Source organism: Triturus cristatus, chromosome 9, assembly GCF_964204655.1.
Source record: "Triturus cristatus chromosome 9, aTriCri1.1, whole genome shotgun sequence".
In the NCBI taxonomy this organism is placed as follows: domain Eukaryota; kingdom Metazoa; phylum Chordata; class Amphibia; order Caudata; family Salamandridae; genus Triturus; species Triturus cristatus.
In genome coordinates, this window is record NC_140592.1 from 792206480 (window position 1) to 792222861 (window position 16382).

The 16382-nt window shown below is 42.7% G+C and overlaps 1 protein-coding gene across 1 annotated transcript in view; it reads left to right on the forward strand.

Moving 5' to 3' along the window:
* Nucleotides 1-3096: 3096 nt before the first annotated feature.
* Nucleotides 3097-16382, forward strand: part of PRKCH (protein kinase C eta) — a 536393-nt gene continuing 523107 nt past the window's right edge. Inside the window, exon 1 of the mRNA XM_085626180.1 lies at nucleotides 3097-4174. Coding sequence (XP_085482306.1) covers nucleotides 3815-4174 — 360 coding nt within the window. The 5' untranslated portion in view covers nucleotides 3097-3814. The remainder of the gene's footprint in view (nucleotides 4175-16382) is intronic.

Genomic DNA, 16382 nt, shown 5'->3' on the forward strand with positions numbered 1-16382 from the left:
AATAATGACACGTTATTTTGAAATTGTACAACTAATATTTATTATGAAATTCTCTAGAGTGCTGAAGCTAAAATGTTTCAACTGATTGAAGTTGTCTTCTTCATTTCCTAAGGGCCATGCTGGTCTAGCTGTTATTAAAACTAATAATTTCATTGCAGGCAACTATCTTTGACTATATGACTATGCAGGGCCTCATTTGGAGCACAGTCATAACTTAAAATCTGCAATTTTCTGGAGATCATTCAAGTTCCGCATGGTCACTTTGGGGTGAATGCTTTATAAAATAGTCATGTTATACTTATGAATGTTATTGAATCTTTCAATGTTCATGGTGAGATGACTGAGAGTCCATCTCAGGTGTTTTTAGTTCAAACATCTGCAGGTTTGACTGCTCTATTCAAGGCTGCCTCATTCGCTCTGTCTTTATGACACCTCATATAGTGCTTGTTATATCCTGTGCAGGATGTTTTTTGGCATTTTGGCATGCACCCTTTTTTGTGATCACAATGAGACAGATCCATGATGCCACAATAGAGCTAAGAATGACAAGGTTCTGCCTTCAAGGAATCAAAGTTTTCACTTCACCAGCTTTGTACCAAAGAGTTATGCTATATTTTGTCAGTTTGTATGCAACTCACTGCCATGTGTATGGTTCTGTGGCACTTTGAGAATCTGAATTAAAGTGGTTTGATGACATTGCATTCATGTGAAGTTTCATATAATTTAGAAGTGTGTCATCCTGGACAATGACAGGCAAGATTAGAATAGATGGGCTGTGCATTATAATGGAGAGCGGTGGCTATATCCTGTTATTTTGAAGGCAGCCATGCTTTCCATGAATTACAGTGATATTAGCATAATCTCATTTTGATGAAGTAATCTCCAGAACAGCATGATCTCTCAACTTTCTTGCAGCTGTGACACAGCCTGTTGTTTGCCTGTACGCTCATTATTTTGCATTGCTTTGTCATGGTCTCTAGCTTTCTATGACTATCTTACTACCCTCCAGCATTGCCTTGGATCTCTTCCAGCAACCCAACAGTATACACTAGAGCACATGACATGCATAACAAAAAGGAGAGGTGGGATTGTCGTGCTAATACACTGTCTACCTCTCTCAGCTTTTTATCACAGTTACCGGCCCAAGATGCTTTGAGTTTCACCATAACCCACAACACCTTTGCTTAAATTGTTATATTCCACAGGAGTATGGAATTCCTGTCACCAACAACCAGGGCACATTGGGGCCAAGGACATGTGTTTATGATTATTTTGTCCTTTGGTCAAGCAGGCCCAAGTCCCTGCAGTTCTAACACTTTGCCTGCCAGCTCACAGCACCACATCGTGGATTTGTGAAAGAACATTGTTCGCAGTTAAGGTTAATATTTTTACTCATATGCTCATGCTGTTCAAACTTGTATTTATGGGTTATTAATGCAAAGTCTTTATTATAGGGAGAGCACTTTAAGGAACTGATTTGAGCTCAGCTTAAACTACTGACAGTGGTTCAAGAAAAAATGTATACACATGTTTGTAAAGTTTAACACTATGAGGCTACCTATACTGCTCCCTGAATGCTCTCTGGTTAGTTGCAAATACTTGCAGAAGCTCAAAAGCAAGACTGGTGATGTTTTGCTTTAAACAAAAAAATGCACTTAAAATATGCAACTAGACTATTTGCCCAGAAAGCTTTGGAGTACAGCAATATCATAATGTAAAATATTGCTGATAATGCTGTGTGCTTTAGAAACCCAATAATATTGCACGTTTTAAAATTTATTTGAAGATGGAACTCCTAGCCCATACCATAAAACCCTCATTTCATGCTTTCATTAGTGGTGACCATGCCCCCCTCAAAATATCCCCCAAATAAAGTTGTGTCTACGACCCTGTGGCCTACTCTTACAGTGCTCTCAAGGTGCTCTGTGAATGTGTGAGCAGTTCAACCAGTGGCGATTTATTTTTGGTTTGCCTTCTAGGATGCTGTTGCAACAGGAATTCCACACTAAATCCAGGTTGGTTTTCCACTGTATGCTTTTTGCAGCAACAAGTAGTAATATAAACGGAGCCCACAGTCAACGCACCTTCCCCATCAGCTGCTCAGCAGTAACGGTGCTAACCAACACCAAGGGCAGCACAGGCCATGATATCCACATTCAAACATAAGCAAAGTATAGAACACATTGAGCACGTGAGGAGGCTCACACCACAACAAAAGATGCACAACACATTCAAGGAATAACACTCTGTGAAAGAACACAGAGCTCCATGAGAGAACACAGAGTGTGGAGAACTCTGGGGCATATTATCAAGAAGCGGCGATAATATGCTCTTGAGAATTCCCATAGAAGCCCATGTTCTGGTGTCAACATGGGCTTCTATTTGAATTCTCTGCGACATATTATCAAGCCCATTATCGCCGCTTTAGCGGCAGTTTTCTGCCGGTAAAGCGGCGATAATTTTAACCCCGTGCTTGATAATATGCCCCTCTCTGAGCAGAATGCTAAGCCCTTTGGAGAGCTCACTCTGCACAAAGATTCATACCTACAACATATGGTTAGTCGGTATTATCAAATTATTAAATACTGAACTTGTATTTGTGTCCTCTGATATGGACAGTAATGCACACTATTTAGCACGTTGCTGGTTTGACAGTTTAGTGTACAATATGAGGGAGCACAGAGAATGAAGACGCCCTAAATAAACTACACTAAACGCTGGCTTACCGGTAAAATATGTCACTGGGTTAATGCGCTTGTGGAGGAAATAAGACTACCACAGTTTCCTTTGCAATCAAAGACTGGCATGCGCCTCAGTGGGGTTCAAATTCATTTTTGTTTCACAAGCTTTGCGAAGAACATCTGCATCTCCACGCTGGCTTGCACAGTATTGAGCACATATATCTGCTCTAATTAAAATACCGCTCAAGCAGCTTGCAACGTGCTCGCTTCGTTTTGTGCCCTCCTATTCCCTGCCATCATATTTGTAAAGGTGAAGGTGAAGGGCGGCGACTTTTCCGAGCCTCTAAGAGTTTCACACTCCGCCCCTTCTTGCAAAACTCTTGCTGCCCTGACACACCTATCTGCCTACCTGTTTACTTCCCAGCCACCTTTCTTCCTGATTTTAGCAACAGCGGAACGATGATATGTGGCACAGCCGAGCTCCAGGGGTGGCCACCGCTAGCAGAGGCTCCTGGCTGCTGCCCCTGACGCACCTTCTTGCTGCGTTCTGCTTTCCTGTCCCGGTGCCAGGACTCGCAGTGAAGGCATTTGTTATTTTTTTTCTCCCCGGTTCCTCCCCGCCGCCTCGCGGTTCTCTGACAGGCTCTCAGCTGCTTCCTGGTTCACAGAGACACAGAGCGCGCGCCGCTCGCTGAGCTTCATCGAGAGAGCCCAGCCGGGTCGCTTGCAGCCGTTGTGACAAGATTCTCGTCATATTTGGGAAAATATACCAGGTCTCCGGGATTTTTTTTATCAGGATATCTGCGTAGTCGGGAGTTCCTTCATGCACGCACAGGTCCAGCTTCAAAGGTCACCTTCCACTGCCCCAGTTTTGCAGTCGGGACATATATGCTGCTTCATTTTAAGCCTTCTTCATTTTGGGATTTGTTTAGCTTGGTGACGACATCTCCTTTACCTTTTTTTCTTATAATGAAGTTTTTGTTCTATCTAGATCCACTGCCTTTACTATAACACCCTTTTATTGACCTATCTATGGTTGCCTCTTAGCAGGCAGTGAGGTTGGGAGAGGGCACCTTTCCCTAATTCCTCAGGATTTCAGGTAAATTTGCTTTCTCTATCCTGAGGCGACCTCAATGGCCACCACCATGCGATTCAATGGATATTTAAAGCTGAAGATCCGAGAGGCAGTGGGTTTGCAGCCCACGCGGTGGTCTCAGAGGCACTCTGTGTTCAAGAAGTCTTCTAACTTGCTGGACCCTTACATCGCAGTCAATGTGGACGAGATTCGGATCGGGCAGACCAGCATCAAGCACCGGACCAACAAGCCCACCTACAACGAGGAGTTCGACATCAACGTCAACGACGGCAACAAGATGGAGCTGGCTGTTTTCCATGATACCCCAATAGGATATGATGACTTTGTGGCTAACTGCAATATTTCATTTTGTGACTTGCACAAGAAAATGGAAGGGAAAGACAAATTTGAAGATTGGGTAAGTCATGTCTTCATCTATCAAGTTTTAATGTACAATGGCTTGCCAGCTGATAGCATGAGATCAAGACATCATGTGCCAGACACAGGTTTCAATTATATGAAACATTTTAATCCGAAATTGTAGTACAATTTTTTTAAATGGGAGGGAAGACAGCCACTCCCAGATTGCATAAGGTTGTTAAAATCATATGATTGGTACATTATGTCCTTTGTGATATATCCACATGGTGGTGACCTTATTGAAGAGAGATCGTTTGCAACTGTTAAGTCTTCTGCTGGATTTAATGTTCTTACCATAAATTACTATCTTCCTTTATATAGTTTTTTCACTCCAGTGAAACAGCCAAGCACTTTGCAGCACATAGACAAGCTGAAGAAGTTCTTTTTTGGGGGATTGTGATCCTCGGGTTCACTGGATTCCAGCCAAACATTTATTTCCTTTTCTGTGACATTCTGGATTTTATTCTGCATAGTTGTTTTCAGGCAGTGTCAACACTTTAGTGGAGAAAAATGGTTTTGTTATATTTTGTGATATTCTCCATACACATGGATGCGAAGCACTTCATGGCATCTTCTTTTCATCCACAGACCAAACTCTCCGATTGCCTCATAAGCACAAACCAAATTCTCACTGACAGTACCGCTTTAAGGCACTGCATCATTTTTTTTGTTGGTTCAACCATTGTCAATTAGATTACTCTGCACCTTCCAATAATTTGTATTTGTGGAATATGTTGTTCTGTGAGTGAAACTAATAAGTTCGGTTCATTAGCAGAGTTGTAACCAATTGAATAATAAACACCTATGAAGGAACAGTTTATTTACTGTCCCATAGCAATTATGCTCTTCAAAAAATATTTGTCCATTATCATTTACTGATCCTCAGTTGTCATTTCACTGATTGCATTATCATCTCACTGATGACCTTTGCCACATCTCTGTTTGCCCATTGTCATTTCACTGATTACCAACTTTCATCTAATTTATTACAAATCTCATTCCTTTTATTACCCATTGTCATATCCCTGATTGTCCATCGTCAGCTCACTGATTGCCCATTTTCATCTCACTAATTATCATCTTACTGATTATTTATTGTCCTACTATTGATAACAATTTCACATTTCACTGATTACCCCCTGTCATCTTAATGATTACTCACTGTCATAACTCCTGGATTAACCTTTGCCATCTCACTGATTGCCCCTCATAATCTTACTGGTTATTCATCATCTGCTCACCGACTACCTATTGTTAACTGATTAATACGCCTTCATCATCTCATTCTTTGCTCTTTGTTGCACCGCTAATCATCAATTGATCATCTCATTGATTACGTTTTTCAGTTCATTGTGGTGGTCTGTCAGAGATGGTAGGAAAAAGTTGGACATTTGTACTTCCAGGATTGCTCCAATTTTGTAAGAAATTTAAGCCTTTATCGAATTATCAAGGAACTTTAGGAGTATTTCTCTTCTTTTCTTCCAGGACTCATACATCCTGAATGTATTCATGTAAAAGTTTCAACAAGTGGGCATGTCTACACATGGAACTCTGTCTGAAATACTTCTTTATTTGCGCCCGGGGATATGTAGTTCCCTGTGGAGGAACCACTTTCACTAAAATCTCATTAGACATGGGGGTGGTCCAATCTAACGCCCACACTTGAAATGCACATACCACTGCCCTTTACAGTAATCCATTTGTAACATTGTGTGTGCATTTCCAGGTTGGGACAATACCTGCCATGGATACGTACATACTAACACATTTACACGTTTGCAGGTGCTCACCTACTTTTGATGGTAGGGCTCTTCCTGTAGGCCCAACAAATCCCTAGTGTGAACACAGACATTTCACCACACCGGTGGAATTGTTGTACTTGTAAATTGCAGCAGTCCTGGTTCCCACAATCTGAATGTGGATTTTGCACTTGCAAATGCATTTCTTTAGGCTCTGTATTTGAATGTAGTTGTGGAAATATATTTGTGAATCAGGTTCTGAGTATCTATCATATATTTACTCTTTTTCGATTATCTGCTCCTTGATAATGAGCTGTGTGTGTGGCCATGCATTACCTTTTCACTGGTTACCAATTATTTGATAACTTATTGATTATTTTCATCAGAATGGTTTGACCTTTATGACATCACCGATAAAAGAGCATTGCCTTATTCCAGGCAATTATCAATGATCAATCTTTTCCCGTTTTGGATTACTGTCCTAGTCAAATGTACTGCTTTCCCTGTGTATCAGTTATTTCCTTTCAAGGAGAATATGTAAAAATACTATTTGCATGTCTCAGTAAAGGTTTTTGCCACAATCTAAGGGCCTAATAACGAGTTTGGTGGTCCATAGGAGCCCCAAACTCGTCATTGAGTTGCAGTGGTAATCAACAATCGCTGCACCAGTGGTCCAACCGCCGTATTATAGCTGTGGCGATCAGACTGCCATGGGACCGCCGCAACCGCCCGGGATCCATGGTCCCTGCTGGTGGAGTGGCCGTCTGAGGGCCGCAATATGCTAGTGGTGCCGCTGCGGCACCGCCAAGCATATTACGAGTATCCTCACCACCACAGATTTCATGGCGGCGAGCCCACCATAAAACCTGTGGCTGTGGGGAAACTAAGAGTGCCCTACAGGGCCCCCATTCCCTTATGGCCTAAAGATGCATGGAGGGGGCCACATGGTGTGCAGCCCTGTCTGCATGCACCCCCTTTCCTGCATGGCATGGACTGCACAGTCCATGCCATGCAGGAACAGGCTTTGGTGTTCCCAAGGAGGTGCCTTTTTAATAGGCACCGCAGTGAGAATGCCTAAGGATTGCCTGCCAGACCACGAGAAAACTCGTAATCTGACAGACGGCCGGCGGTGAGGTTTGGTGGTGTGAGAGTGAGACAGTGGTGTGCCGTTCCGCTTCCACACTGCCAAACTCATAATCAGGCCCTAAGTAACTGGGTGATACATTTCATCACCTCACCATATAGATCATTGTTCTAGGACATGTATTTGTGCTAATACAGTCTTTTACATCAATATTAACGTATGTTCTTGCCCCCCTTCTCCCCCTTGTTTCTGCACCATCCTATCCTCTTTCCCCACAAACTGTCCCTACTGTCACATCATTCATTCTTTCATTACAACCATGGCCAGATAATCACATCATCCCAGATCCTACCCCCCCCCCCTCCCCCCCACCCTCCCTCATTCATTTTCCCTTACTCGGTCACAGGCCTCAGTATGAGCTAAAACCTCATCACCATCCCTGAAATTGCCAGCATTATCTATTGACTGGCACAACATGCCTCCTGTTTGCTCGTTCTCCACCTATTTTCTACCCCTGACATCACCATACATTGGTACATCTTCACTTCTTTCCTTTCGTGTTCATTGCTTCTTTGATGGTCATAGCATCGCCACTTTTTTCCTTTGTTTAATTTTATCCTCCTCCGTCTGGCAGCCATGCCATGTAACCATAGCAGGGCATCGTGGAACCATTGTCATGGGTGTGGAAGGTGGGGTGGCTACTATGTTTCTCCACCGAACTAAAATTGTAGTGAGAAAGACGAAGCACCAAGGTGCATGCCAAGGTGCCGTCATTGTAGCAGTTTATACAGTGGTGGAGAACAGTTTCCCAAACTATTAATTCACACTTTGTGGTAGAGCAGCCGTAGCCCGTGCAAGTAAGAGCAGTGGGGCAAGGTGGGGGGGGGGGAGATTCGACAGAAGACGACAAAGGAAAATGTATTATTTATTTAATTTTCCCTTGTTGTCATCTGTCGACCCCCCCCCCCAAACCCAGCCCTACCGCCCCACCGCTCTTACCTGCACGGGCTGCAGCTGTGGTAGAGACTTCAGCTCCTCCACATTCTGGCTGTTGCTTATGCATGAGTTGCTGCACTCAGAGTTATATCTTAGACTAAAGAGCAGCTACTACAGACTATCCTGATTTACTACTTGTAGTCCACGGGAAACGTGAAGGGTCCATATGGCCTCAGAGCACATTAGAGTTGCAAATTAGAGTGCCATTTCCATGGACGTCAATTCATCAAAATGCCTGGGGTAGCGGAAGTGAAATCACATGCCCTTTGGCCTTCACTTTCACTCCCTCTTACCTACACTCTTTATCAGGTAAACACACTCTCGCCCGCGAGCACTCACACAGTAGATATTTAAAAGCATTGTGTTACTCACCTCAGCTCCCAGGGAAGGTCATGTTCCACCTAACTGTGCTCCATGTTTTATTACACTACTAGTGAATAACGTAATATTATTACCATTCGTGTAATAAAAAATGACTGAAATCAAAGCGAGTGGGCCTCAACCAACTTCTGTAAGGACAAGCAATCACTGTATTCCTGGCACTGATTTTGCCCCCTCTGAGGCCAGGGGTCGCAAAGGCGGTGCCAGGGCTCACAAGGGGCAAGCTAGGGGTCGCAGCTGCGACCTCTGCCGACCCCTAAATGACACCTATGGCCATTCCGTTCTGCAACTCTTTCTTTGCATTGTTTCTCGTTGATTTAAACTTCATAACAGATTGCGGGTGTTTCCTTTTCCTCCGCACATTATTGTCCTTTGGCGTGATGTGTGGAGAGATAGTGTCTCTCAAACGTTTGTGCTTCCTTGATGCTTAAAACGTAGTTTGTGAACTGAGGCTTACACACACTGTGTAAGACATGATGAAAACCAGAAGGGAGGTTCTAAGTAAAACAGTTGAGAGATGGGGCGAGTCTGACAAAATAGATGGTGGAATCAGCACTACGGAATAGGTTATGCTACATTAATAGTTTTTACTAAGGTTGAAAACTGTCCTTTTAAAATTATATTCGGTTTTTGATGTTCTGCGGATTGAAATTTTATTTATGCTCCAGGTCCATCCCAAACATGAGGTGCACTTACATGTCTGTGTTTCTGTGTGTTTTGTGCGTGCGTTTACATCCGCATGTGTTTTATTTTTACTTGATTTAACTAATTTATTCGGTATGTTGAAACATCCATAAACCACAAAGTTAATTAAAAAAATAGAATAAAAAAATACAGATTAAATAAATGCAGAATGCAAAACAAGTACAACCAGGCTGTTGTGATACTATTTGTCTTTTTCAATAGCCTCACTTCTTCAATTAAAGATTTCCCTACAATTGCTCATGCATAGGTTCTTCTTATCATAAAAAGAGATTGGTAAACTCATCTGCATGTTGCTAAACCCTGAAGCACCAAACTGTCCTTACTTGTACTCACAATCTGAGGCACGAGGAGACAGAGCACAACATTGAGACAATGTAACAGACCACATCTGCTTTGGGATCTCAGCTTCTCCACTAGTCACCTTTTGGCTCTATCAATGCTTTTGACCCAGTACAGCGCTCCACTGACTTTTGACTAGATTTGTGCTATACTAAAATCTTACATACATGCATGCCAAGTGATTTGCACAGAATCACCCACATTTTCACTCACTACCCCAAAGCCAGGTCTAGATGAATTATGAAAGAAATATTGTTAGTTGTCAGAGAGTATAGGCAGCATTTAAACGTTCGCCGTTACCGCATACTTGCTTCTGTTTTTCCAGTCATTATGGTAGTTTGGGAAGCAAATTTTAGAAGCAGCCGACTTTTTCAAAATGCAGTTATTTCCGCCTGTTCATGTGTAACATTAAGGCCCATGATCATAAACAGTGTGTGAATTCCAGGAGTTGTGTTTGCACATCGTCCCCCGTCACGATTGCTTTAAATGGACCGGTACTGTCCGGTACGGAGTACCAGCACTTTTTTATTTTGAGAAGGAGAGTACCTCCACTTCTCAAGAGGGGCGTAATACTTTTATTTGGCGAGTACCGGCACTTCTCAGAGAAAAGCAGGTACTCTGGAACAGGGGACCTGCACTTCTATTTTTCCATTTCAAGCACTGCCCATCACATAGAATTCTGCCAGATGCAGAAGTGACACATTTTGGATGGTCAGGACAAAGGGCTTTGGCAGGAGCCCAAAGGCAAAACTGGGCGTGGCATAAACTGATCAGCTAGCTTAAATTAACAGCAGGACATGTGGGGGCTTATTTACAAGGATCTTGCGCCACTTTTGGGTCATTTCTAACATGGGAAAAGTGACGCAAAAGTGCGGCAAGGGGCTTGTAAATCTGCCCCGTGGTTTTTAGGCCGACATGCTGCTTTTAGATTTTCCAGGATGCATAAGGTGCCTAGCAGCCACTGCCAGCTATGCACAGCCCCCCTGCCCCAGGGGGCTAGTTAACTTTCGACAGAGCAGTGTGCCAGCAGGGCTATGCAGCTGTAGGTATGGTGAGGCAGCTTCCAATCCAGTGTGTTCCTGCTTGCATGCAGCTCCCAACCCTTGCATAAAATAGGTTGACATCATGCTCTCTTTTATACCTGGTTCATGCACTTGCACTCATCATACCAACATGTATATTGGAATGACAAAGAAGAGGGGGCGTTCTACAAGTTCTTTAGGGTGACTTGTGGATTTATTAACAATGCACCCAGGAGTTAATCTGACGTGAAATTAATTAATTATTAGATGTACCAAGTTGCTATGCCGCAAAATTATGCATCTGTTAATTCAAAACATATGGCATAAACAAGGCTTAGTAAATCCATAGATATATCAAATATTAAAATGGCTCATTAGTGCGACTTGTTTGTCCTTGAGATCTTGTTTCATAATGTAGTCCACACTCTCAATTAGAGCTAAAGAAGGATAGGGAAACCACATTATTTCCAGGGGAAAACTGATGACTTCACATCAGATTAGAAAACTCATCTGCCAACCTAGCTCCCACATAAACTGCATTAGTATGACAGGAACTTTGGTGAGCCACTATAAGGAATCTGGACATTTGCATCAGACCTGAGATGGATGGTCCTGCGAGAATTCAGATGAGCAAAGGGGGGGGGGGGGGGGGGGTACAGAACGACAACAACATGTCCTGGAATCACGTTATGTTCTGAAATGTGATACTGTCAGCAGGGCCGGAATGTGCTGGAGGAAATATTTAATCTGCTTTGTGCCAAAAGTATCCATCAACTTTTTTCATGTCATCACGTCTGTGGTGATTACATCAAAGATACTTCATTTATTTACATTTCTTATCTTACACACCCTTGAATACAACTCTTTGGATATAAGGACTCATTACTCTAGGCCTGAACGCGTAGTAAATGCTTCAGTACAGTCAATTATTTTCAAGTGGTATATCTGAAACTAAATGTAATAATATCTATATATGCATATGGCTCATTTAAAAAACTTTTTGCACACCGAAGTTCACAGAATCAGGAAATGTGGACATATACTCCCACAGATGGAAGTTAAGGATGTGGACAATGCGCAAGAGTGTCAGATTTTCTGAAGTCGTAAATCTAAGGTTAAATGTGGGAACAGGACATAACAAAGGGAGGAGCAAAAAAAGTGCTTAACTCCCAAAATATTAAAACTTTAGGAGTATTCACACTACAAAACATTTCATTACCAATTGGTGTGCTTACATTTACTACCATTAAATGCAGGAATAAGTGTTTAAATTGAGTACTCTTTTGCAATCACATGTGTATAATATTTCTTCCCTTGACACGGCACCGACGTGCCTGCACGGTTTGGTATGAAAATTACACAAACATTGCTATAATTTCTGGGCATGAAAATAACGATATTTCCCCAACTGAAAAATATTTTTCAGGGTGAGAAAAAAAGAAAAAGAAGCTGCATGTGAAATAATAAATCATTGGAAATACTTACTCATGCAAGAAACACTCCGAGTCAGAATCCACAGGGAAATCTCAGAATTGTATTGATTTCCATTTGCAATCCTGAATGTTGTTATAAATCCCTTAAAATTGAGAAATCCATGCAAGTCATTGCAGGAAGGATATCATTCACAGATGTCCAAACTTTACTTGAATGTGTATAAATCACTTTCATAATAGCTAAAGTTTAACCAGTTTTCTTAGGTAAAATGCAGATGAGCAAAAATGAACCATTCAGGCAACAGCAGCGCATTTTCCACTGTTGACTTCCAGGTAACATCAGGGAATGGTTATTTTTGAAAAAGTTAACATTGTGAAAAATCACACATTGTCTCCCAACTTAGCTATTATTTCTGGCCAAGATGGCTGCAAACTAACATTGGCTAAACACTGTAAGGAGGATTTTAAAATAACACTAAGACCTACATTGCTCTAGCAACTGTTGCCATGAATACATTTATTTTTTGTGGAAAAAAGGAAGCTGCATATCCTGCAGCGCAGTAGGGCCAGTGACACATTAGTTCTGTCATTATACAGTGACACAGTACTCCATCACAGTGAATCTATATCCATCTGCACTTCCCATAACCTCACACACAGTGTGCGATATCATCATTCTTACTTTTCCTCTTGGCAACATTTTGCAGGGCATTGCATGCCATCCTGATATTCTTGTGGAAATGTTTGGGTTTAGGTGGCACTACATTTGCTTGACCTTTAGCTGATGAAATGCTGCCCAGATGGTAACCTTGGGAAATTCTGTTCTTCAGATGCTCAGTTCAGGTTCAGCGATATCTCATTCTCCTATTCTCCTCTTAAGTGCATATGTAATTTAAGCCATATCTGGATGCCTTGCAGGTGTACCTCTGGTACTAAGATCTAATCAATATTCAAAGGCGAACAACTTACACTTTGATACTGGCAGCAGGATGCTACATTGGTCTAGGTTGCGTGGGTGCTTACGTGGTGCTGTGCAATCTTGCACTGCACCAGCAGGCTTTTTAATTGGTAAGTAATGTAATGTATCCCCAGTATGTTTTACTCACATATAAGTAAATCTTTTTATAATTGTTATAGAATAGTTGCATTTCTCCTTAGAAAAGGACTAGGAAATGACTTTTGTTCATGGTTGTTGTGTTAATTCAATTCTTATCATAAGTACATGTATATGATTATTTAAAAAGAAAAAATAAACAAAATTTTAATTAAATTGATGCAGTGCTTTGTGGTCTTTTGCAATATGTGATCACCCATGCAAAATGTTAATAAATAACCCTTATGGTCTAAAATGACACAAGCGAATGACCGAGAACTGCTGATAGGAATAGATACTACTGGGAGGGGAATGGCCTCTGCATGGTGTACAGTCAAGGGCCTTCTACCCTTAATGACCATAGACCTGTTCTGGACCTGATGGCGTTAACTAGGAGTGCATGTATTTGTTTGACAGTGAACTACCTTCCCTGTCATGGGTTTAGCATGTAGAGCATTTTGTGGCTGTGCACCTTGTTTTGTGAATCAGTAGTTTTGACCAGACTTTTTTTTATCTGTGTCATTGAAGTGCAGGCCTACTGGGTCACTTGTGTAAAGTTTTGCATCAGTGGTTAACCCAGGTCCTAGCACTAACATCCCTGTGCATGTTATGTGATATGGTGAGATGGAGGTGAGGTTAGATTCCCAGACAGGGGAAGTGTATTGGTGACATTTCTGAAGCTGGAGGGAGGAGTTCTACACTGAAGTAGGAAAGAGGAGAAAGGCCTTCATTTAGATATTCGAGTTGGTCCTTTTTCTGAGAGGGGTTGCTAATAAGTCTTGATGAGGCCAGCCTTTTGTCTCTTTTCTCATCGCTGTTCAGAGTGGCTTTTCATGTACAGGTGCAGAAAGCTCACATCTCTTTCTGCCTCTGTTGTGGGTACCCCAAACTGGAGAAAACGATGCGTATGGAGCATAATGGCTGTGTCTGGAGAATAACATGGAGAGGACCCATGAGAGAAGAACCACCCCAAACTGGTTCTGAGAGTGCAGAGAGAGAATCCACATCCTCTGTCTGATTCAACTGTTTAAAAGTGGGAGCTGTAGACCCGCTTGTTATTTTAGTTCCAAGTTCTCTTTTATAAAGAAGATAGTACCCTGCAGAGTACTCTGAAAACAGCTGTTAGCCCATTCTGGTGTATGGCTGACAGCAAACTTCCCAGATCTGAAAATACATTACCCTGACTCTGACCTGAAAGGAAGAGCTGTCTCCCTGTCCTGAAGCACCCAGAAGCTCACCTGCCTGTTGAGAGACAGAAGTAGGGTGCCAGATCTGCTGATGGTGTAATCCTCTAGGGTGAGCCAGAAGCATCTTACCTGAGAGCTGAGGCTCAATCCACCCAGAGAAACTCAGGAAAGCAACCTGCATGTTCCTTGATTGGAGTGCTTTCTCTCCTGCCCTGCAAGCAAGATTCTCCTGAAGTTGTGCCTGAGTGAACTGCAATCATGAAGTTGCAACCAAGGAGAATGTGCCTCTGCAAAGTCCTGCAGTTGTGCTTAAGTGCACTGGGTCCCTTCAATACCTTGGAGTGTGCCTGAGCGGACTGAGCTGTTGTGATGAATGAATGACCCTGAACGGACTGCACCTCTAATCCAGCACCATGACCTGAGCTGGGTTTTTAAAGTCTGCAGAAGAGCCCCTCAAGGTGGTCCAGGGACCTCTGACCCCACTGGTCACCTCTTAATTCACAGTAATACCAGAAGCAGGCTTGTAATGTGCCTGAGATTTGCTGCAAATCTTGAGTCTGCATGCCTGCAACGACTCCAGCAAGCAGCCTCCGCTGCTGCTCCTATTGAGCCTGACCCAATTGCCTCCCAGAAGAGGGGGAGAGAGCCAAATGTGTGCTGCTTATCCCTGCCATGGACAGTAATTCGATAAAACTCCACAGTGGTAAGGTAAATGAACGATTAGGAGTATTAAGAGTAACTGAGTGCTCAAATTCTAAAGAGGGGTTGCAATGTACCAGTGTCTGATATCTTCAGCTGCCCAGAGTCAAACTCAAACCCGGAAATAGGGTGGAGAGTGAGGGAGGGAGAGCAGTACATTTATATCCCTTTGTACGTTGGACTTGAACCAGTGAATTGCCCTTATATGTATGCTGTTGTGTGTGGTGTTATGTTTTCTGTGTGTATTAAAGTAATTTCTTTTTAATAAAGACAAACGCTGCTGTGTGACTGTTGAGTACTAAGCTGGAATCACTCGCACTCTAGCTTCCTGCAAAGCGTTTGTATGCTCTCCATCGCTACCACTGAGAGTCAAGTGCTGAAAGGGTTGTAATCAGCTGAGTTTGCAGAGCTATGGTAGGACAGAACCTGGGACACTAGAGGCAAATGAACCTAGGCCCCACGGCCGAGGCTGCCCCATGGCCCCTGGAATGGGATCTGACAAATGCAAAATGAAATAACAATAGCAGGTCTTCACCCATCATGGTGCAAAAAGACTTTGAACTAAGCTCTGCAGGAGAACAAAACAAATGAGTCATCCTATATTAACCAAGAGAGATTAGAGTTAAGTAAATACTCTTGTGGCTTTTGCAATCCCCAGACCAGTAGTAAAATAATAATCCCAGGTTCTTGAACTTCACATTTTTGGCATTCTCACATCACCTGGATAGGTTTCACCTTTCTTTGAAAGACTGCCGGTCACTTGATTGCCCAACCAGTTTCGGTGATCTTAGTTGCTCAGATCATCAAGGCAGCAAACAAGAATTATACCATATGTTATCAAAGATGAAGACAAAAGCTCACAAAGTAACTTATGTTACAGTAAGAGACATAAGCCCACATTCCAAGCCTCATTCAAATCACTAAAAACAAGGTACACTGCCACCACTCATTATACTTGGCCAGGGACACAGATGGTAGACTCGTGCCCAGCAAGGGTACGTTTTTAGCACCCCTCCATAATCTCAGAACGAGGATCCATGTCAATTTCAATCCTAGGCCTGCAGTTCATGTGTCCTGAGGCCAAAGCAAACCCAGGATAGCAGATTCCCTTGCAGTTGGGTAATACTGTGCAGAGTACACATCATTTACCTCACAGAGGAACATTCCTGTCCCAACACAGTGTCATCCAGTTCAATGGGCTAAGTGACATACTGACCATTTAAACCATCAGTCATTTCACCGGGAGAATGGAATCATTGGAGGTTGGTTTTTGAGGGTCATGGGCTGCCATTGGACCTTTGGCTCACAGGGTGTGGTGACGTACCTTTAAGAACATTTGTACATCTGGGCATTCTACAGCTTATGTCCATGGAATGTTTTGGACTGGTGGTAAATAAATCCTGCTCATCTTTGAGGAGACTCAGCACTCCAATTTGATATGAGGAACCTTTCTCCACAGCCCACCCGCCCATGTGTGCAAACAACTTGATGAAACTTACCCAATGCCAAACCTGGATGATGGACTCAC